This window comes from Quercus suber, unplaced genomic scaffold, assembly GCF_002906115.3.
Source record: "Quercus suber isolate HL8 unplaced genomic scaffold, Cork oak 2.0 scaffold_698, whole genome shotgun sequence".
Taxonomy (NCBI): Eukaryota; Viridiplantae; Streptophyta; class Magnoliopsida; order Fagales; family Fagaceae; genus Quercus; species Quercus suber.
In genome coordinates this window covers 157,340-180,071 of record NW_027070139.1, presented here as the reverse complement: position 1 = coordinate 180,071, position 22,732 = coordinate 157,340, and the positions used below count along the sequence as shown (strand labels likewise).

General features: G+C 33.3%; 3 protein-coding genes across 3 annotated transcripts; all 3 read right to left on the bottom strand.

The window, feature by feature from the left end:
• Window positions 1-272: 272 nt before the first annotated feature.
• LOC112038669 (geraniol 8-hydroxylase) lies at window positions 273-2,618 on the bottom strand. Its single transcript, XM_024071504.2, has 2 exons — window positions 1,370-2,618; window positions 273-1,101 (listed from the first exon to the last, which is right to left on the bottom strand). The coding sequence occupies exons 1-2, from the start codon at window positions 2,258-2,260 to the stop codon at window positions 496-498; spliced, it is 1,497 nt and encodes a 498-aa protein (XP_023927272.2). The 5' UTR covers window positions 2,261-2,618; the 3' UTR covers window positions 273-495.
• Window positions 2,619-8,110: 5,492 nt separating this feature from the next.
• Window positions 8,111-10,257, bottom strand: LOC112038707 (geraniol 8-hydroxylase). Its single transcript, XM_065766324.1, has 2 exons — window positions 9,206-10,257; window positions 8,111-8,939 (listed from the first exon to the last, which is right to left on the bottom strand). The coding sequence occupies exons 1-2, from the start codon at window positions 10,094-10,096 to the stop codon at window positions 8,334-8,336; spliced, it is 1,497 nt and encodes a 498-aa protein (XP_065622396.1). The 5' UTR covers window positions 10,097-10,257; the 3' UTR covers window positions 8,111-8,333.
• A 7,687-nt stretch (window positions 10,258-17,944) lies between these two features.
• On the bottom strand, window positions 17,945-20,026 carry LOC112038700 (geraniol 8-hydroxylase). Its single transcript, XM_024071542.2, has 2 exons — window positions 19,052-20,026; window positions 17,945-18,780 (listed from the first exon to the last, which is right to left on the bottom strand). Exons 1-2 carry the CDS (start codon window positions 19,940-19,942, stop codon window positions 18,175-18,177), a joined length of 1,497 nt encoding a protein of 498 aa, XP_023927310.2. The 5' UTR covers window positions 19,943-20,026; the 3' UTR covers window positions 17,945-18,174.
• Window positions 20,027-22,732: the final 2,706 nt, after the last annotated feature.

The window sequence follows — 22,732 nt, the reverse complement described above, 5'->3', positions numbered from 1 at the left end:
TCAAGCTTTGCTTGTTAAGGAGGTCTCAGTTATCCCTCAAAGTATAACCATAAATTTCTTCTTGTCTACTGTTTTATTTCTAAAAATCCTTAGATCTAACCATAGCCCCTCGAGGGAAAAGAGGTTGTGCATGCAGCCTTGGAGGGGGTTGTATCATTTTGCATGTATCCCATATTTAAAATTTTGTATCATTTTAGATTTATTGTAAATAAAGTAAGTCACTTTTTCATTTTCTAATAAAAGTTTTCTGAAAAGGTTTACTAAAGGCAGTAGTTAATAAAGCCCTTGTTATATTGCGGATCAAGTTTTGAGTTACCATTGACAAGCCATGTATATTATTTGGCTTCAACAAAATTATGAAAGTACAACAACAAAAACAGCAAAAATATATTACATAGTCACCCCAAGTACATTTCTCCAACTGATTTCACAATCAGAATTGGATAATAGGGGCAGTATTTTCAGCTGCAACAGAAGTAAATTCCTCAACCGTTTTTAAACTGGAATAGGGACAGCTCTTAGAGGATGAGCTCTCTGTAAGGTGATGCCAAACTTATCTTCCATGTTCAAATCCTCAGGTTTAACCCCACCTTCAAGTTTCCAATCAAAGGCTTGGATAAGTGAACCCAACATCAAGGGCAACATTCGAATAGCCAATAGCAAACCAGGACATATTCTTCTTCCACCACCAAATGGTATAAGCTCAAAGTTCCTGCCTTTGACATCAATTTCCAATTCCAAGAACCTCTCTGGCATAAATGATTTTGCATTGTCCCAGAAGCTTGGGTCTCGGCCTATAGTCCATGCATTTACAAGCACTTGTGCGTCTTTTGGGATAATGTAGCCATTGATTTCTACATCTTCTCTAGCTTTCCTCGGGAGTAAGAGAGGAAGCGCTGGGTGCAACCTCAAAGTTTCTTTGACTATTGCTTGTAAGTAAGGTAACTGAATAATATCTGATTCCTGAACATGGTTGCCTTTGCCAATGACTTGCTCCAGCTCTGCTTTGGCTCTTGACAATGCCTCTGGATTGTGTAGTAGCTCCGCCATTGCCCATTCCAGTGTGGCTGAAGTTGTTTCAGTGGCAGCAAGAAATAGGTCCTAAGTGCATAACAACTAAATTAGAACATATTTTTGTAGATCACAAACCATATCCATCATTCGTCAAAAGTAAACTAAACAAAGGACTAATAATCAAAGTGATAAATGTAAACTACTAGTTATCCCAAGAGTTCAAGTGGTCCAGAAGGCCAAATTAGGGCTAACTTGTAGGATTTTTACCTACTCTAATATCATGTAATTAAACTACCACTTACCCTAAAATCTTAATAAAAAAAAAATCCAAGCTGAAGAGAGTAATAATACTGACCAGGAATAGACGTTCTATCTTAGTTTTGTCCATCTCCTCACTGTTTTTGTCACTGATGTTGAGAAGGGTATCTAACATATCATTGTTCATGTTAGAACCACTTATTTTTCTCAAATGCAGTCTTTGGCTAATGATGTTGTCAAAGAGGTCTAACATCCTTCTAAAGTTCACTGCCACACTATGCCTTAAGCCTTGGGGGTCAATCTTCTTAAGCACAGGAAAATAATCTGCCAAGTTTGGTTTCCCTGCATCTTTCATGATATTCCACACCAGCCCCTTCAACTCTTTAGCTTGGTCAGAATTGGAGTCCACCATATCCATCGAATAGATTGTGTTTGATAACATATTAATTGTAGTCTTGAAAGCTGCTCTGCCAATGTCTACTGCCTCACTGGTTAGGCTGCTTTGTCGATTATCAGCAAGGAGATCCTGCACTTTCTTGTGGCGGATATCTTGATTGACATCTAGTATCTTGTTGGATAATAGTTGTTCCATGCATAATCTACGAAGTTTTTTCCACCGTGTTGAGACGGGTATCAATGGCAAGCTAAACTCATCATGTCTGCAGCCATGGAAAGCATCTGGGATCCATCTGTTGGACAAGAGTTGGTCATGCGTTTGGAGGACTTCTTTGGCCATGGCTGCTGAAGAAATGACTATTGTGGTTACTTGGCCTAGTTTTAGTCTCATTATAGGACCATGGACCTTGGCAAGGTTAGCTAGGGACATGTGGGGTTTGTCACCAAGGTCCAAGAGGTTTCCAATTACTGGAAAAGGTTTTGGACCTGGTGGAAGCTTTTTGGGAATTGCTTTGCTTCTTAAAATAATGAGTAAGGCTTGGATTATGATCCAGGTGAGGCAAATACATATTATACAGCTCAAGAAATCCATCTTTCTATGTAAACTCTAAACTCAAGGAGGAAAGAACAAAGCACTAAGAAAACAAGATTCCCTTTCTTCCTTTATATACAAGCATAAGAGAACTTCAAGTTGCAACACACCTACTTGCTCTAAATTCACCAAAGTCACGGGTGGAGCTGGTTAGCAAGTGTCTTGAATTTAGAAATCAGAAATTGCTCTAGTATTTGTTATTAGACAATCAAACCTATTTGGCTGTATTGGGGTTGGGGTTTTGTGAGAGTACCTATACATTGTTGTAGACCTAAGGTTGAACCACATAAATGCTTGGTGCTCTCTTTTTGTATGTGATTGTCTATTTTTCTTTTGGGTTTTCTTCATTCCTATTATTTATTTTTAAAGATTTTTCTATAGCTATAATGTTTTTGCAATCAATCTAGAGGTCGTTTCCCACAATAGAACCAAGATTTTTCTTTGAGGGTCTGAACTATTAGTGTATAGTTTAGACTAGATTTTTTTTTTTTTTGAGAAACAGTTTAGACTAGATTAGCTCATTGGACTTGGCCTAGTATACTGTACTTGTACTGCACACATACTTAGCTTATATAAGACTCTCTATTGTACATTATTATTTACATAGAATATACAAACTATTTAGTCTTTCTCTCTTACTTTATATTCTTAACACGAACCCTAGTACCATGTTGCAATTAAATGAAACTTAAATCACAAATACATATACACACGTGTACATAGTTATGCAGTGTTTGATAGTAAAAGTAATAGTGCAAAGTTTCTTACTTTGTGAGAGATATGAAATGACTGAAATTGATTAGATAGTATCTTTAAACATTACTGAAACTCTAGATTTAATTGTTCTTCTGGATTTTTTAACATAAGTTTTGATTATTACTATAATTCATGTAATTGAGTAATTGAAGACTTATAAACTTTATGTAAAAAAAAAAATTGAATTTAAATTGAGAAATTTATTGTATCTAATATATTTTTTAGTTTTATTCATATTTATGAGATATTTTTTGCTTTCTTGATATTATGTTAATTTCTTAAATATTTAAATTTTTTACTTCGAGCAATGAGTCAAATGACTACTTTCACTCACCAGTCTAGCAACCTTATAAAATACCTTAATGCCTAATGAATATAGCAATTATTCAACCCATAAATATTAAATCAATACACTAATCAAGAATAATTTTAAGAAACAATCTTTTAAAAAAACTCAATCTTCTTCTTAATTGATATACCATGGACCATGGGACTCTGTATTCTTTTCTGCATCGAAGTTCAACAAAATACTATAAAAAAGGAATAAAGACAGGAAAAGAATCATATAATAATGAAAAAAAAAAAGTAAGACAACTCAACATATGAGAAAAGCTTTAAACGTTTTAAACACCTGCAACAAAACCTAAAACTACTTTTTTTTTTTTAATAATCAAAACCGACAACTACTTAATAGAAAACTAATTTCCACCACTAAAGGATATCTTCTACAACTTTATGTGATATAATATATCCATGGGACTGTATTCTTTTCTGCACCTAAGTTCGACAAAATAATGTGAACAAAGAATAAAAAATGAAAAGAATCATATAATAATGAAGTAAATAGAGATGTCAATTATACAACTTTATGTCAATTATATGTCCACTAAAGGATGTCTTCACTAAGTGACTTGTGAAATATACTATATAGCTAGCACATATACCAAATATTCAACTCAATAATAACAAAGATCAATAATCATTTTATAAGGGTATCATTTCAATCAATCTTTCAAAAAAAAAAAAAATTGATCTCTTCTATATTGACATACCTTGGGTCATGGGATTCTACATTCTTTCCTACCCCAAAGATCAACAAAATACTAGGGAAATAAAAGGAGAGGGAAAGAGTCCTAAAATAAATTGAAGAAAAAACGCGACTAATCAAGATAAGAAAAACTATGCATTTTGTTTAAACACTGAAATGTTGTTTAAACAACAGTAACAAATGGGCTCTAAGCATTTCGGGCACACACAACAAAACATACAACTCTTTAGACAAATTTTTATTATTTAATTATTCCAACAACTGAATGATAGTTTCTACAATTTTATACATCTAAGTTTGTACGATCAATTGAATTTACAACAACAACTAAAGAGAGAAGATACCTTTTCAAAGTTGAGGAAAGAGATTTTTTTTTTTTTTTTTTTTTTTTCATTTTTATAATAATTTTTAGAACCCACGAGGAAAGAGATAATTTTGCGATCGAACAACTACAAATGGAAACCTCGGATTTGTTTTTGCTGTCAAGGATATAGAATTTGAGGTTTATGTACCGAAAAAAAAAATGTTATATGTTTAACATGTCTATTTTTAAAGAATGATCACATGTCATGGGCCGACTGACAGTTTTTTTTCCTTAAACCATTTTGAGCCAATTAGATTGTTGGGGATATATGTAATTTGCAGGGGGTCAAACTATAAATATTCTTGGGGTGCAATGATGACTCCATGGTATATATAATGAAGGAGTTTCATGTATGAAAATCATCCATTTCATAAGCAAACAACTCATCTGCGTGGCATTCAGGAAAAAAAAACATAACCAAAAAAAAAAAAAAAAAAAGAACTCATCTGCGTGAGCCATAATTTCAGTGGCATAAGATCTTGTTTGTCTGTTACTACTGTTGGAGTGAGTGTGTTTCAAACACTTAACCTTTACTTTGTGTCCCACATTAGTTAGGAATAAATCTTGTTATAAGTTTATAAGTCTTTGCATATCTTAGATGATAAGTTAGAATATAATGGGCTAGGTGTTGGCTTGGGCTAGAGATTTGGGTTTGTTATATCTTTCCTGGGCCTCACTTTTTCCCTTTCTTTCTTTTAGCCCAAATTTGATTCACTTCTTTCTCTTCAGTTTTCCTAGCCTCTTGCTGCTGCCACTCTCCATCTGTTCAGCTCTAAATTTTCTTTCTCATCTCTACAAAATTTCAGCTTCTAAGTTTTTAGTTTTAAGGAAAGACAAATTAAGGTTATTCCTAGTTCTTCTTTCTTGAGTGTGTGATTAGCTTGAAGAAATAACTATAGTCTAATCTTGGGGATTGTTTAGCCAAGAGAGCCATTTATACCGAGTTCTCTCTGGGTGGCACGAATCAACCTTTAAAGACAATGCATTTTGCATGATTCTATAGTTTGTGAGATCTTTCTAACTCTATCTATTTATTTTTGTTATTGCTAATTTTTTAGGGTTTGTATTGTTGAATTAAAACTTGTTTATTTAGCCTTATTTTCCAATAACTACTTACTTATCGAAGTGTACAAGGATAAGTTTGAAATGTAGAAAGAAGAGGGAAAAGACTGGAGAGAAAGATGAGACTTTGAGAGTGAACGCAATCTCTCCCGTCCAAACATAGGGTGAAGATGAAGCAATAGGATAAAAAGTAAAAACCCCTATATAATCTAGTCTTTCCTTTGAGAGATTTTCATTGGACATACATTTTACCACACATTTTGCACATTTATCAATCTGTAATTGAATTTTATCACTTACACATGAGGCCACCACTAATACTTATGAAAATTAATCTAATCATGACTTTACACATATGCTAGCTGTGGCAAAGTGTGTGCAAAAAGTATTTCTGTACCTTTTGCTTCCATTAAATTACATACTAAAAAAAACATTGTACTTCTGGTTTTACTTTTTATTCATGCACGAGTTTTATTTATGCAAAAGCTCTTTTTGAGATCTATTAATTGGTATCACTACCAATTAGATGATGATTAACTAAATGACATTTTCTCTTTAATAGGTCATGCTAAATGAGTCCTAATCACATGTGTAGGCTAATTAGCAAGAGTTTACATGCTATGGCAATCTTTCACTTTTGAAGTGTGAGGTAGGTTCGAAACTTCGAATTATTGAGTTTGACAGCAATACCCATCAACTGCAATTTGCATTAGATGATGCTTGTAAGCTGCAAAATATGTGTAAATCTAAAGTTGTCTGGGTTAGATATAGTAACAGAATTTCCCAAGAAGGCGTAACAAGAAAAAGCCCATTATCAGCCATATAGAAGATGAAATCCTCAAAGATGTGGAGTACCGGGGGTGAGGTTGCCTTGATATGGATTTACGTAACAGGGTTGACTAACAAATTACATCTTCGAATTCTATTTTTATTTATTTTATTCTTTATTGTTTCTTTGCTCACTTCTCCTTTTAGATCTCTTCTGTCTGTCATGAATTGAAGCATGTCACATTAAGTTATATGGAGTATTGTACTATCATAACATGTCTTCAGAAGTGGAAATGCTACTTGAAGAACTGATTCTATGAAAACTCAAAATATAAACATGTACTTGCTTTATAATTGGTAAGGCAAACTGGATCAGCCTGGACGTGAGCTGATATACTAAACTTGAGTGAATTAGTGACTAAAAAGTTCATGCTTTTGCAGTTAGAAGCCCCTGTAGCCAGAGTTTGTGGTCTGGACACCCCTTCCCTCTTGTTTTTGAACCATTCTATATGCCTAAAAAGAACAAGGTATGCTGTTTAGATCTTTTTCCTGCACAACACTCTTTGTCTGGATATAAATTTATTCTTGTTAACATGGTCCCTGCCTACTTGCAGATATTGGACGCAATCAAATCAACTGTAAATTACTACATGCACATCGGACTGTCCACTGTCCTGCTTCATTCTAAAGATGCATCATTGTCATTATCACCGTTGTTGTCATTTACATGTACAAATAATCCTCACATCTGAGCTATCTAACGAAAATAAACACATCAAGAAGAAATTTGAAGTGCACTGTCCATTTTCAATCTCTTCTAGATGTGAAAAAAAAAGAACTGGCAATTAAAGGGTTTCATACCCAGAATTCTTTTAACCTGATATAAATGAAATGAACATACAAGCAGCTCATTTTGCTGCCCAAATACAAGCAGCTCATTATTATCTTATCTAAACCAGAAAATCGTTAGAACACCTAAAATCAAGGAATTAAAATTCTAATTTAGAAAATTACAAAATTCAAAATAAGTCTTTCAATAATGTATATGGCCTCCTGCATCAATAATACCCATCACATGGATACTATTGTAGTGAGTAAAATCAATGTGATAAAGCTATTTCCTCAGCTTTTTTCTTTTTTCTTTTGGGTGAAAATCAATACTGCCCAACCTTTCAATAGAGACAAACTTTACAATAATTGTCCAAGCCAATAAATTGTCTGATACGTACAGTGACTTTGGGTTGCCGTTAAACATACCTTTCAGCTTTGAAAAAATCGAGAGGGTAATTAATGGAGTACTTCTATGATTGCAACCACCTCAAATAAAGGACACTTATCAGTTTCTGATGATATGGGTCCTCCTTTAAGGCTAAAGTACAAACGTGTTCCTTCCTCTCGAGGGACCTCTTTTCTCTGTTTATCTTTTTTAGAGTAAGTAATTCTTAGGAACTCTTAGAACATGATAAATAGTGTTTTTTTCTCTCACATTTATGGTGAGGTCTACTTATTAAGTAAGGTCTACTCTGAATGTAAGAGGAGAGAACACAATTTCGCTATACTTTGAGAGTACTTAAGTATTTTCCCCTCTAGAGTAGTAATTTTTTTAGTACCTCTTGTTTTATTTTGAATGTGAGAGTGTCCAAGAAAAAAACAAGGTTATGGAGGTGACATTCGTGGTGCTTGTCACAACACAATTGGATTGCATTCAATGACGTGTGATTTGAAGTTGGAATTTTAGTTTACATGTTTCCAGTATTTAAAATTTTGTATCACTAGATTTATTGTCAAAAAAATTAGCCACTTTTTTTTTTTTCAATGAAAGGTTTCATAAATTGGTTTACTAACATATACCTTTAGTAAAACCCTTGTTATATTACCGATCACGTTTTGAGTTACCATTGACAAGCCATGTATATTATTTGGCTCCAACAAAATTATGAAAGTACAAGAATAAAAACAGCAAAAACATATTACATAGTCACCCCAAGTACATTTCTCCAATTGATTTCACAACCAGAATTGGGTAATAGGGCCAGTATTTGCAGCTGCAACCAAAGTAAATTCTTCAACCTTTTTTAAACTGGAATAGGGACAGCTCTTAGAGGATGAGCTCTCTGTAAGGTGATGCCAAACTTATCTTCCATGTTCAAATCCTCAGGTTTAACCCCATCTTCAAGTTTCCAATCAAAGGCTTGGATAAGTGAACCCAACATCAAGTGCAACATTCGAATAGCCAATAGCAAACCAGGACATATTCTTCTTCCACCACCAAATGGTATAAGCTCAAAGTTCCTGCCTTTAACATCAATTTCCGATTCCAAGAACCTCTCTGGCACAAAGGATTTTGCATTGTCCCAGAAGCTCGGGTCTCGGCCTATAGTCCATGCATTTACTAGCACTTGTGCATCTTTTGGGATAATGTAGCCATTGATTTCTACATCTTCTCTAGCTTTCCTGGGGAGTAAGAAAGGAACTGGTGGGTGCAACCTCAATGTTTCTTTGACTATTGCTTGTAAGTAAGGTAACTGAAGAATATCTGATTCCTGAACTTGGTTGCCTTTGCCAATGACTTGCTCCAGCTCTGCTTTGGCTCTTGACAATGCCTCTGGATTGTGTAGTAGCTCCGCCATTGCCCATTCCAGTGTGTTTGAAGTTGTCTCAGTGCCAGCAAAAAATAGGTCCTAGTGCATAACAACTTAATTAGAACTTATTTTTGTAGATCACAAACCATATCCATCATTCATCAAAAGTAAACTAAACAAAGGACTAATAATTAAAGTGATAAACGTAAACTACTAGTTATCCCAAGAGTTCAAGTGGTCCAGAAGGCCAAATTAGGGCTAACTTGTAGGATTTTTACCTACTCTAATACCATGTAATTAAACTACCACTTACCCTAAAATCTTAATAAAAAAAAATCCAAGAAGCAGAGAGTAATAATACTGACCAGGAATAGACGTTCTATCTTAGTTTTGTCCATCTCCTCACTGTTTTTGTCACTGATGTTGAGAAGGGTATCTAACACATCATTGTTAATGTTAGAACCACTTATTTTTCTCAAATGCAGTCTTTGGCTAATGATGTTGTCAAAGAGGTCAAACATCCTTCTAAAGTTCACTGCCACACTATGCCTTAAGCCTTGGGGGTCAATCTTCTTAAGCACAGGAAAATAATCTGCCAAGTTTGGTTTCCCTGCATCTTTCATGACATTCCACACCAGCTCCTTCAACTCTTTAGCTTGCTCAGAATTGGAGTCCACCATATTCATCGAATAGATTGTGTTTGATAACATATTAATTGTAGTTTTGAAAGCTGCTCTGCCAATGTCTACTGCCTCACCGGTTAGGCTGCTTTGTCGACTATCAGCAAGGAGATCCTGCACTTTCTTGTGGCGGATATCTTGATTGACATCTAGTATCCTGTTGGAGAATAGTTGTTCCATGCATATTCTACGAAGGTTTCTCCACCGTGTTGAGATGGGTATCAATGGCAAACTAAACTCATCATGACTGCAGGCATGAAAAGCATCTGGCACCCATCTGTTGGACAAGAATTGGTCATGTGTTTGGAGGACTTCTTTGGCCAGGGCTGCCGAAGAAATGACTATTGTGGTTACTTGGCCTAGTTGTAGTCTCATTATAGGGCCATGAACCATGGCAAGGTTAGCTAGGGACATGTGGGGTTTGTCACCAAGGTCTAAGAGGTTTCCAATTACTGGAAAAGGTTTTGGACCTGGTGGAAGCTTTTTGGGAATTGCTTTGCTTCTTAAAATAATGTGGAAGGCTTGGATTATGATCCAGGAGACGCAAAGACATATTATACAGCTCAAGAAATCCATCTTTCTATGTGAACTCTAAACTCAAGGAGGAAAGAACAAAGCACTAACAAAACAAGAGACTCCCTTTCTTCCTTTCTATACAACAAGCATAACAGAACTTCAAGTTTTGGAATACACCCACTTGCTCTAACTTCACCAGAGTCGGGTGGAGCCTGTTAGCAACTGCCTTGTATTTAGGTAGTATTTAAGCCCCATATGCTCATCAAAGCTCTTTAACTTCACCAGAGTCAGGTGAGTTTTAGTTAGCTCAACTGGTAAAGTCTCTGATGGTTGTATAAGAGATCTGAGGTTCAATCTCCGCCTACACCAAAAATTGATTCGTGTCTTGGTCTGATGATAAAAAGCTATCATCAGGAGCGGACACCATAGGTTAAAACTCTTTCAAAAAAAAAAAATTAATTATTATTTTTTAGTTGCTTCTCCCATTAATTATTGATTAATTAAATTATTGTTTATTAGTTGTACTAGCACACACCCCATGTGCAGATAATCTTTTTTTTTGAGAAACAATAATGCAATAATCTAATTTGACTCAAGCTATATATATATATATATATATATTCTCAATGAGTACTAGAGGAGAAAGTGACATGATGGGAAATTACTTGATAAAAGGAAATTGTAAATTCCTAAATTGCCTAAGCCCAATCCGGTTTTTCCTTTATTTTTTCCTTTCCACCATTTTTTAATTCTCTCATCTCATCTTTATCTTCTCTCATTTTTTATTTATTTATTTTTTTCACTCTTGTCTAGAATGGTTCTCATCCACACATTTAAACTTCTCTTACTTTTCCAATGCCTTGACTTATACCTTCCCAGTTCCTAACTAATCATCTCTCATCTACACATTCAGAGGTTCTCTCTTTTTCCTATCTTTTTTTTTTTTTTTTTTTTTTCTCTCTCTCTCGCAAGTCTCCTCCTCTCTGCCCTTTTCAGTCACTTCATTCTCTTCCTAACAAATCTCTTCCTCTCCCTCCTTCTTAGCCTCAGTTACAAACAACAAAAATGCAAGATTTTTTCAATTTTTGTCATAAAAATCTTGCAGAAACATTGCGTCGTCATCTGATGTTGGGCTTGTTGTGGGCTTGATGTTAGGCTTGCCGTCCGTTGTTTTATTTATTGAGAATCCGTGGGCTTGCCGCTTGCTCTGTTATATTTTTTTTTTTTGCTTGAAAGTAGAACAAATAATTTTTTTTTTTTTTTAATTTGAGGGTGTTCTTAATTTTTTTTAAGGGTAAACAAATAAAAAAAAAATTAATTATTATATATAAATTTTTTTCTTTTTTAGGTCAGCGTGTACTTGGGGGATGAACGTGACGCTGCCACTAAATGAGACTAACAAATTATAAAATACCCTAAATGCCAAATGTATATAACAATTATTCAACCCATAAATAATAAATCTATAAACTAATCAAGAATAATTTTAAGCAACAATCTTTTTATTAATTGATATACCATGGATCATGGGACTTTGCATTCTTTCCTGCATGGAAGTTAAACAAAATACTGTAAAAAAGAATAAAGAAAATAAAAGAGTCATATAATAAAATGAAGAAAAAAAAAATGACTACTCAACCTATGAGAAAAGCTAAACCCATGTTTTTTTTCCCTTTAAAAGCCGAACCAAACAAGCACTTAGCATTCATAGTAGTGGTGCTATATAGGTATAATGGTATTTTTTTAGTTCTCAATCACAAAAAACATCACGCAGCAGTGGAGCTAAGCCCCAAGCTGCCGATCCACGCCTCCGACCCACGCCTTTGCCCAATCCTCCATCCCAACGCTCACCCAATGCCGATCAGACCCATCTGCCTTAGCCACAAGCCACCGCTGCCGCCCATCTCTCTATTCTCTTTGCTGTGATTGAGTTTTTATTTTATTTTATTTTATGTATTTTCATATAGGTTTGGTGGCTGTAGTGGTGGTGGTGGTGGTGGTTGATTTTGGCTATGGTAGTGGTGGTGGATGATTTTGACAGTGGGTTTGTGGATTTTGGTTGTGGTGGTGGTGGATGATTTTGGCTGCTTTGGCAGTGGGTTTTGTGTATTTTGGCTTTGGCAGTAGCTTGTTCCTTGGTTTGTTTTTTGTTTTTTTTTTCTATGTTGTGTTGTGGTTGCCAAAGAGAGTGGTGGTTGTGGGTGGCGGTGGTGGTGGTGGTTGTGGGTGTGGTTGTGGTTGTGGCTGTGGCTGATGGTAGAGGTGGTTGTGTTTGGTGTTGTAGATGTTTTTGTGGGTAGTGGGATATATTATTTTATTGTAGGGGATATATTATTTTATTATGTTGAAAGCTAAAATAGATCTATTGTTGCAGCATGTGCGTAGGTAAAATAGATAAAATGACTTTTTGTGTAGCTAAATAGCTAAAATTTTGCATTCACTGCTGTGAATGCTCTTAGACAACTTATTAATAATTTAATGGTAGCTTCTACACTTTTGTGCGTTCTATTTTATGTGAGTCAATTATATTTTTATTTTTATTTTTATAATTCAATAGTTGGGGGAATAATGATTTGAACATTGGTTTCATTTGGAAACACAAGAACGCAATTTTTTTTTTTTTTTGGAGAAGTTTCTATAGCATTCATTAATTGTTGTAATTCAATACATCATAATGATGGACATGCCTCTTTTTTTTTTTTTTTTTTTGGTGCATGATAAAATTTCATTCAATATATCAAAATGATAATTACTCTTTTTTTTTTTTTTTTTTATAGGAATGATAATTACTCTTTATCATTAAATCAAGACATCAATGGAATTAATTGAAATCCACAATAAAGTACGGTCCTTATAATAACCAATTAAATTATAAGGCTCTTGGCATGATCAATTACATTTTTCTTTCTGAGAAGATGATCATTTACATTTTAATTGCATTTACAACAACTAAAGATATTTAATCCGCATGAAACACCACAAGGCATAGGTAATAAATTAAAAAAAAAAATGTTATATGTCAAAACGTCCTTCGTTTCTTTTGATTTTTTATTTTTATTTTTACACTCGGACAAATTGAATTTTTGAGGGTGCAAATGTAATCTTTAAGGATTTATACACACACACACACACACACACATATATATATATATATATGTATGTATTGTGAATGTTAGGCTTGGAAGCCCATCCCTTGGTTCTAAAAGAAGAAATGACTTTGGGCTGCCTCCTATTTTAAAATTAACCAGTTGATAATTCGTGCGATGCATGAGAAAACTATTAATTATGAAAAAAAACTAACAATGAATGAAGAGTTAAAGCTATCACTTATGCAATGTTGTTGACAATGCTAAACAACCTTAAAAACTTGAGATAAGCTCATGGAATGGATTTGAAATTTTTTCACAAAGAAAGAAAGCCTTATGTGAAATTTTCTGAATGTAATACCTTACGTTTTATGAAGGTGAGGGTAAAATTTGATATATTTAAGAAGCAAATAAATATCTAACGTAATAGATATCTAACTCTTATCACAAAAAAATGAATGTTGCACTAGGATTTCAATCTCAAAAATCCATATCCTCAATAGTAGACACTAAACATTGTTTTCAGACTTGGACCGTTCAATGAACCTTAAAAGGGAGGAGTTCAAGGTTTTTGAGGTTAGATCGAGGTCGAAACAAAGTTGAACCGTGATAACGTCATAGTTAATTAAAAATATAAATAAATTAATTAAATTAGTACAAGTAGAAATATTAACTAAAATAGTCCAATGAAATAAAGAGACATATATTTCTTTATATATTATTAGTCAACATTCATATAATTTTTTTAAGATGTTTCAACTAATATATCAATACCAAACCCAATAATAACAACTACATTTTCTAGAATATTATACCAAACCTAGACATTCATATAATTTTTTAAGATGTTTCAACTAATACATCAATACCAAACCCAATAATAACAACTAGATTTTCTAGAATATTATATCAAACCCAAATCTCTATCCAATAATAATAATAATAATAATAATAATAATAACAACTACATTTTCTAGAATATTGTAATTATAGTATGGACCTAAAAATAATGAAAAGAAAAGAAAAGAAAATGAAGAAGTACACGTTGACCAAGAGAGAGAGAGAGAGACATGACATACATATCATGTGGTGGAGTGGAGAGGCTCAAAAACATTTTCAACTCCCACCCTTCAGGGCCCGTTTGGTAGAAAAGTTTGAGTAATGTTGTTTGTAATTTTTAAAAATATGTATGAGTGAAAAAGTGTGTGAAAATATGTGTAATGTTGTTTAAAAACTGAAAATGAGTTGTTTAACAACTCTACCAAACGCACCCATTTTTCACTCTCCTTTGTCATTTCCAATGCTAGTCACATGCTTGGGTTCATAAAACTAAAAGTCAGTACAAAAGAAAGAAAAGAAAAAGAAAAAATACAACTTATCTACGTATAGTTTAATCAAAATTTAGGTTATTTATTTATGGTTTGAAATTTGATATTTTATTCACATGAAGTTAGCTCAGTTAGAGTTTCGTAATTCATCTCTGTTAAAAATAGAACTAAATATGTAATTTTGCTCCACTTTTATATTTCTCTCCTCCCAAAACATAAATCCAGGGGCGGCGTTAAACACAGCCTAGGGGGTTCAAATGAACCCCCTGACCTGCCCCCAACAAAAGCAATTTTATATAAAAAATTTTAATTTTTTTTTGTTTTGACCCTTCTAAAATAAAATTTTAAACACCTTGACCCTAATTTTTTTTCTTCTTAAAATCCAACTGAAATTAACTTAAATATGATCATCTTAGTACTATTTTCACAATATTTTCATAATAATTTCACAATGAAAATTAAGTAGTAAGTTGTAATTGGCTTTTATTTAGACTTGCAACTAACATAACTTTTTTTACCTACCATCTAAATTTTGTTGTAAAATTTTTGTGAAAGTGTTGTATCAATAGCTACACTCTTAAAATATTTAATTTTATAAGAAATAAAAGAAAATTCAAAATTTAACTTATTCATTAAAAAAAAAAACTTTCCCTCTCAGACTTTGGCTTACTTTGGCATTTACAACAGAATGAAATTATTTTTTTCTGCACTTTTCTTCTACATTTGTATTTTATTAAATGTATGATTAGTTGTTTTAAAAGAATGTATGATTAGTTATTTAATTCTATTTGTTTATGTATTCAATAGTTGTTGTCTTACTAATCTTTAAATTATTAATAATTTTTTAGACTATTGTAAAATATAGTTATATTATATGCTAAAATGTATGGAAGTGGTATGTAAAGAAAAAAAAATTAGTTATTTTATTTTTTACTTTCTTACCCACGATAAATTCCTAGCTCCGCTAATACTGACCCCCCCTAGAAAAAAACCCTGGATCTTCTTCTTAGAAGAAGATTGGCAAAATGGGATTCCGGCAATGTGGTGGTGACTTTCTAGCGGCGACAGTAACATAGTGAGAGACTGTAAGTTAATAAGTTACTGAAGGAGGAGAGAGATACTGGATCTGAAATTTTTTCTTTCCTTTTGATATGAAAGTCATGTTCCGCTCCGGTATGATTTTTTTGGCTGAAGCATGATATTTTGTCCGGTATAGCCAGAACAACCCGGTATTTGAACTAGAACGAAACACATGTGTTTCTGTACTGTTTTAAGCTCCGGTAAGGAATATACCAGCTGCACCGGCCAGTACAGTATGGTATCGACTCCCTTGCTTTAAAGTTCATATTCCTTACTTGAATCACTTGATCTGAAATAGCTGGAGTCAGTCATCTTTTGGAATATTTGGATACCTCAAAAAAAAAAAAAAGATTCAATAGACTGACTATCCATCATTTTTTTTTGTTTTGACCCTTCTAAAATAAAATTTTAAACACCTTGACCCTAATTTTTTTTCTTCTTAAAATCCAACTGAAATTAACTTAAATATGATCATCTTAGTACTATTTTCACAATATTTTCATAATAATTTCACAATGAAAATTAAGTAGTAAGTTGTAATTGGCTTTTATTTAGACTTGCAACTAACATAACTTTTTTTACCTACCATCTAAATTTTGTTGTAAAATTTTTGTGAAAGTGTTGTATCAATAGCTACACTCTTAAAATATTTAATTTTATAAGAAATAAAAGAAAATTCAAAATTTAACTTATTCATTAAAAAAAAAAACTTTCCCTCTCAGACTTTGGCTTACTTTGGCATTTACAACAGAATGAAATTATTTTTTTCTGCACTTTTCTTCTACATTTGTATTTTATTAAATGTATGATTAGTTGTTTTAAAAGAATGTATGATTAGTTATTTAATTCTATTTGTTTATGTATTCAATAGTTGTTGTCTTACTAATCTTTAAATTATTAATAATTTTTTAGACTATTGTAAAATATAGTTATATTGTATGCTAAACTGTATGGAAGTGGTATGTAAAGAAAAAAAAATTAGTTATTTTATTTTTTACTTCCTTACCCACGATAAATTCCTAGCTCCGCTAATATTGACCCCCCTAGAAAAAAACCTTGGAACCGCCACTGCATAAATCACATACAAAAATAAGACAAAACAAAATAAAAAATGGAGAGTTTTGTAAAAATTAACACTTGGACCCTATATTCAAAACTCTTAACAACAATTTCAAAAACGTAATAAATCAAACAAAAAAACTAATATTAAATCTAAGCACTTAGCAATAAAAATGTGGTATTGGTCTCTCTCTTAACTCACATAGACTTTATCTCCCCTTTGTTCAGTGGGTTTTGTGTGCATTTGTTTGTTTGTTTTTTAATTTGGAGTGGAAGGCTTGGTAGTGAACGTATAGTGCTTGTAGAAAGATTCATCTCCAGGGATTTTAGTCAATATGCAGTAACTTAAGTAATTCCTAGACACATCCAGGTCTCAGATAGATCTCTAAACCCAACTATATCAAGAGAGATGAAAGGATCAACGGAACAAACCCACAAGCCATTTCCAAAAAATTGGCGGTGATACCAGTGCTCTTATTGCCAACTCGCACACACTCCAAGGATCGTATTTTAAATCGAAGAACGTTTAAATCTTCTCACTTTCAGACTTGAAATAAATGCTTAACAGAATATTCACTACAATTACTGCTAAAGTAAAATTTTTTTGACTGTGATTCATTATTTTCAATCAAATAGGTTGAAAGCGGACCAGTTAATTAAGTGGAAATTATATTAACCTGCTTGATTAGGGGTAATAGAAGTAAACTTGAAAAAATATTAAAAAAAGTTCTTTTGGCTGGAGCTTTGATGAATGGGATGCGGAGGAGGAGATTATGATGATTCTTAATTTTTACAAAACCTTCACTTTTTGATCTTATTTTGTCTTTTTTTTGCATGTGTTTTTTGTTTTGAGAAGAGAGACATAAAAGTGGAGTAAAATTATATATTTAGTTTTATTTTAACAAATGTTGATTACAGAAATTTAATTGAACTAATTTCAGGTGGGTAAAGTATCAAATTTCAAACTACAGGTAGGCAACTTAAATTTTTTTTTAGGAGTCACAAATTACATAGTTCAAAAATATTTATTTATTTACATTTACTACTTTTCAATATGGTTTTACCCATTAAAAGAGAACATTAAGAAGATTATGGAGGTGACATTTGTGGGGCTTAGGCTATGAGTGCCATTGTCACAACAAAATTGAATCATATTTAATGGACCGTATGGAAATGTATTTAGGTTATTGTCACAATTTATTAAGTTTTTTTTTATTTTTTATTTTTTTTGGAGAATGAACAATTTATTAAGTTGATAAATTGTTATTGGAACATTATTCTTACATTAACCCATTACTAACACTATATATCGCTAGATTTATTGTAATGTTACAAGTACCAACTACCATTATGGGTTACCATTGTCAAGCTATGTATGTATATTATTTGGATCCAACAAAATTATGAAATTACAAAGAGAACAAAGACAGCAAATCATAGTCACCCCTAGAACAAAGGCCAGTAGTTATTTACTAATTTAATTTTAAGCTACAACACTTTTCCTCCACTGATGTCCCAACCTGAGTTGGATAATGTGGGCCAGTTTTCGATCAGCTGCAACCCAAGAGAAGTCTTCCTACTGTTTTTAAACTGGAATAGGGACAGCTCTTAGAGGATGAGCTTTCTGTAAGGTGATGCCAAACTTATCTTCCATGTTCAAATCCTTTGGTTTAACCCCATCCTCAAGTTTCCAATCAAATTCTTGGATAAGTGAACCCAACATCAAGTGTAACATTCTCAGTGCCAATAGCAAACCAGGACATGTTCTTCTTCCACCACCAAATGGCAAAAGCTCAAAGTTCCTGCCTTTAACATCAATTTCCAACCCCAAGAACCTCTCTGGCATAAATGATTTTGCATTGTCCCAAGAACTCGGGTCTCGGCCTATAGCCCATGCATTCACTAGCACTTGTGCACCTTTTGGGATAATGTAGCCATTGATTTCTACATCTGCTCCAGCTTTCCTGGGGAGTAAGAGAGGGACTGCTGGGTGCAGCCTCAATGTTTCTTTGACTATTGCTTGTAAGTAAGGTAACTGAGGGATATCTGATTCCTTAACTTGGTTGCCTTTGCCAATGACTTGCTCCAGCTCTACTTTGGCTCTTGACAATGCCTCTGGATTGTGGAGTAGCTCTGCCATTGCCCATTCCACTGTGGCTGATGTTGTTTCCGTGCCAGCACCAAATAGGTCCTAATTCATAACAACATTAAGTTAAGAGTTTCTTTTTGTAGATCATAAACAATATTATTCATTGTCCATCAAAATCAAAATAAAATAGGACTAATTATGAAAGCAATAAACTACTACTTATCCCAAACGTTTAAGTGGGGGCCAAGGCCAACTTGTGGGATTTTTACTTACTCGATCTGATACCATGTAATTAAACTACCACTTACCCCGCCCCATCATCTTAATCTGATAGAAAAGAAATCCAAGACAAAGAGAGAGTAAAAATACTAACCAGCAATAGACGTTCTATCTTAGTTTTGTCCATCTCCTCACTTTTTTCTTCACTGATGTTGAGAAGGGTATCTAACATATCATTGTTAATGTTAGAACTAGACACTTTTCTCAACTTCAGCCTTTGGGTAATGATTTGGTCAAAGAGGTCTAACATCCTTCCAAAGTTCACTGCTACACTTCGCCTTAATCCCTGGGGGTCAATCTTCTTAAGCACAGGAAAATAGTCTGCCAAGTTTGGTTTCCCTGCATCTTTCATGATATTCCACACCAGCTCCTTCAACTCTTTAGCTTGGTCAGATTTGGACTCCACCATATCCATCGAATAGATTGTGTTTGATAACATGTTAGCCGTAGCCTTGAAAGCTGCTCTGCCAATATCTACTGCCTCACTTGTTAGGCTGCTTTGTTGAGTATCAACAAGGAGTTCTTGCACTTTCTTGTTGCGGATAGCTTGGTTTGTATCTAGTATCTTGTTGGAGAATAATTGTTCTATGCATATTCTACGAAGGTTTCTCCATTGGGTAGAGACGGGTATCAATGGCAAGCTAAACTCATGGTGTCTGCAGGCATGAAAAGCATCTGGCACCCATCTGTTGGACAAGAGTTGGTCATGTGTTTGAAGGACTTTTTTGGCCATGGCTGCTGAAGAAATGATTATTGTGGTTACTTGGCCTAGTTTCAGTTTCATTATAGGGCCATGAACCTTGGCAAGGTTAGCTAGGGACTTGTGGGGTTTGTCACCAAGGTCTAAGAGGTTTCCTATTACTGGAAAAGGTTTTGGACCTGGTGGAAGCATTTTGGGAATTGCTTTGCTTCTTGAAATTATATGGAAGACTTGGACAATGATCCATATGAGGGAAAGAAATATTGTAGAGCTCAAGAAATCCATCTCTCTCTGTGAACTCTAATCTTAAAGGAGGAAGAAGAATGCAGTAACAAAACAAGACTCCCATTCTTCCTTTATATGCAAGATGTAGCACAGAACTTCAAGTTGCAACACACCCACTTGCTCTGCCGAGCTATATATAGTGCCAACAGCCAAGTTGCAATAAATGAAAATCAATCACAAATATATACACACATGTGCATAGTTATGCATGCGTTTGATTGAAAAGTCCATCCTTCGAAACTCTTTCTTTGCTCTTTTAACTTTTACCTTGAGAGTGACTACTTTTAACACTTCACAATTCTAACAGACTTGTGAAATATACTAAATATATAGCATATATAACAAATATGCAACTCAAAAACAATGAAGCAGTTCACCAATTAAGAATCATTTTTAAAGGGTATCATTTCAATCAATCTTTTTCAAAAAATTGATCTCTTCTCTACTGACATACCTTGGGTCATGGGATTTTACATTCTTTCCTACCCCGAAGATCAACAAAAATACTAGGGGATTAAAAGGAGAGGAAAAGAGTCGTGCAATAAATTAAAAAAGAAAAGAAAAGAAAAAAAAGTGACTATTCAAGATAAGAAAAACTACGCATTTCGGACACACAACAAAACCTACACCTCTTTAGACAAATTTTTAGTACTTATTCCAACAACTAAATAATAGTTTCTACAATTTCATACATCTTATTTTGTACGATCAATTGCATTTACAACAACTAAAGAGAGAAGATGCCTTTCCGAAGTTGAGGAAAGAGATTTTTATTTTTATTTACTTTTATTTAAGAACCTACGAGGAAATAGATAATTTTGTCATTGAACAACTACAAATGGAAACCTCGGAATTTGTTTTTGCTGTCAAGGATATAGAATTTGAGGTTTATGTACTAAAAAAAATGTTATATGTTAACATGTACATGTGATCATTGTCTATTTGTAAAGAATGATCACATGTCATCGGCCGACTGACCTTTTTACTTCTTTTTTCTTAAACTTTTTTGGGCCAATTAGATTGTTGGGGATGTAATTTGTAGGTGTCAAACTTTATAAATATTCTCGGGGCGCAATGATGACTCCATGGTATATATAATGAAGGAGTTTCATCTATGTGGAGGTTGCTGGTGTAATGGCTTAAAATGTGGTGATTGATTCAGTATCATCTTCATTTGTTTTGAAATGAAAGTGATCCATTTCATAAGCAAACAACTCATCTGCGTGGCATTTAAAGAAAAATAATAAAAAAATAAAAAACAAAAACAAAAAACAACTCATGAGCTATAAGCCTATAACTTCAGTGGCCCAAGATCTAGTTTTATTTATCGAAGTGTACAAGGATAAGTTTGAAATCAGAAAGAAGAGGGAAAAGACGGGAGAAAAATGAGAGTCTGAGAGTGTGACCGCAATCTCTCCCATCCAAACATAGGGTGAAGCTGAAGCAATAGGATAAATACCCCTTTATAATCTACTTTTTTAGAGTTTTTCATTGGACATACATTTTATGATACACTTTGCATATTTATGAATTTGTGATTGAATTTCATTACTTACGCATGTGGCCATCACTATCTAATTATAACTTTGCACATATGCTAGTTGTGGTAAAGTGCGTGCAAAGATGTGTTTCTATACTTGTTGCTTCCATTAAATATTATACTAAAAAAAATAATGTTGTACTTCTGGTTTTACTTTTTGGTTCATGCGCAAGTTTAATTTATGCAAAAGCTCTTTTTGAGATATATTCATTGGTATCATTACCATATTTACTTTTGAATAAAGGTAAAACTTAGGTATTATTCTTAGACCAACATGCCTCAATTTCTCCCATCAAATTGAAACACATAGCATCATTGAATATAATTGTCCTTTGAAAAAGACAATATTGTTTGTACTTCATTGGCTAATACAACTATGTATTTTTTAATTTAATTAAAAAACGTAAAATATTGCACCTAAAGAACCGTACTTGCTTTGCCCTTATTAGAATGATGCATACATACTAAATGTACACACTATATTTAATGTTTAAATCCAATATTAAAAAAAAATTCAAATCACTAAAAATAAAAAAGAGAGATCCAAAATTATGAGATCAGATCAAAATTCAAATTGTGATAATATTTTTATTCATTAATATAAAATAATAATAATAAAATTTAAAAATTAGTAATACTTGAAAGAATACTTATATAATTATAAGACATAAATATCTATATGGAATAAATATTCCAAGATATATTAGTATTTTTATTGTATAATTTTTTGTCCAAAAGAAAAAAAAAAAGGCTCAAACTACATTGTCTTTTTCATATTTTCCAACTTTCAATTTCAATAATTTCCTCAAGACACACACGCCTTGGCCACGTAGTCTCCAAACAAAAATCTCAAACACCAACTGACCAACATATCTCAAAAAGACCCGGTCCCGCCAAGATCATAATCCCAAATGGACCCCACTGTGTTGTTTGCGCAAAACAAAAACTGTCTACAGCACCAACATGCATTGCAAGTTGCATTTGCAAGTTGCAACTGTCGCGGTAACAAGCATTGTTATTAATACCGTTTCGGACTCCGTTTCGGTTTGTCCAGTGGAATGGAATATTTCGGTACCAGCCGATTTCGGCGTACCGTTTCAGAATGTTTCAGGGTTCTTAAAAAATAATTTATATATATCCTTGTTGAATATAAAATTGTCAATTCTAATAAATAAATAACTAAATATCAAATAATACAAATCATTTAGTCTTAACTCTTTAAGTCTTAAACATCAATATAATATCACACA

What these genes read in the sequence shown, in the direction of transcription:
- LOC112038707 (XM_065766324.1), bottom strand. Translation starts at nt 10,096, where the DNA reads ATGGATTTCTTGAGCTGTATAATATGTCTTTGCGTCTCCTGGATCATA. An exon ending in AGATAGAACGTCTATTCCTG is followed by an intron (nt 8,940 to 9,205) that starts GTCAGTATTATT and finishes GTTATGCACTAG; the next exon opens with GACCTATTTTTTGCTGGCAC.
- LOC112038700 (XM_024071542.2), bottom strand. Translation starts at nt 19,942, where the DNA reads ATGGATTTCTTGAGCTCTACAATATTTCTTTCCCTCATATGGATCATT. An exon ending in AGATAGAACGTCTATTGCTG is followed by an intron (nt 18,781 to 19,051) that starts GTTAGTATTTTT and finishes GTTATGAATTAG; the next exon opens with GACCTATTTGGTGCTGGCAC.
- LOC112038669 (XM_024071504.2), bottom strand. Translation starts at nt 2,260, where the DNA reads ATGGATTTCTTGAGCTGTATAATATGTATTTGCCTCACCTGGATCATA. An exon ending in AGATAGAACGTCTATTCCTG is followed by an intron (nt 1,102 to 1,369) that starts GTCAGTATTATT and finishes TTATGCACTTAG; the next exon opens with GACCTATTTCTTGCTGCCAC.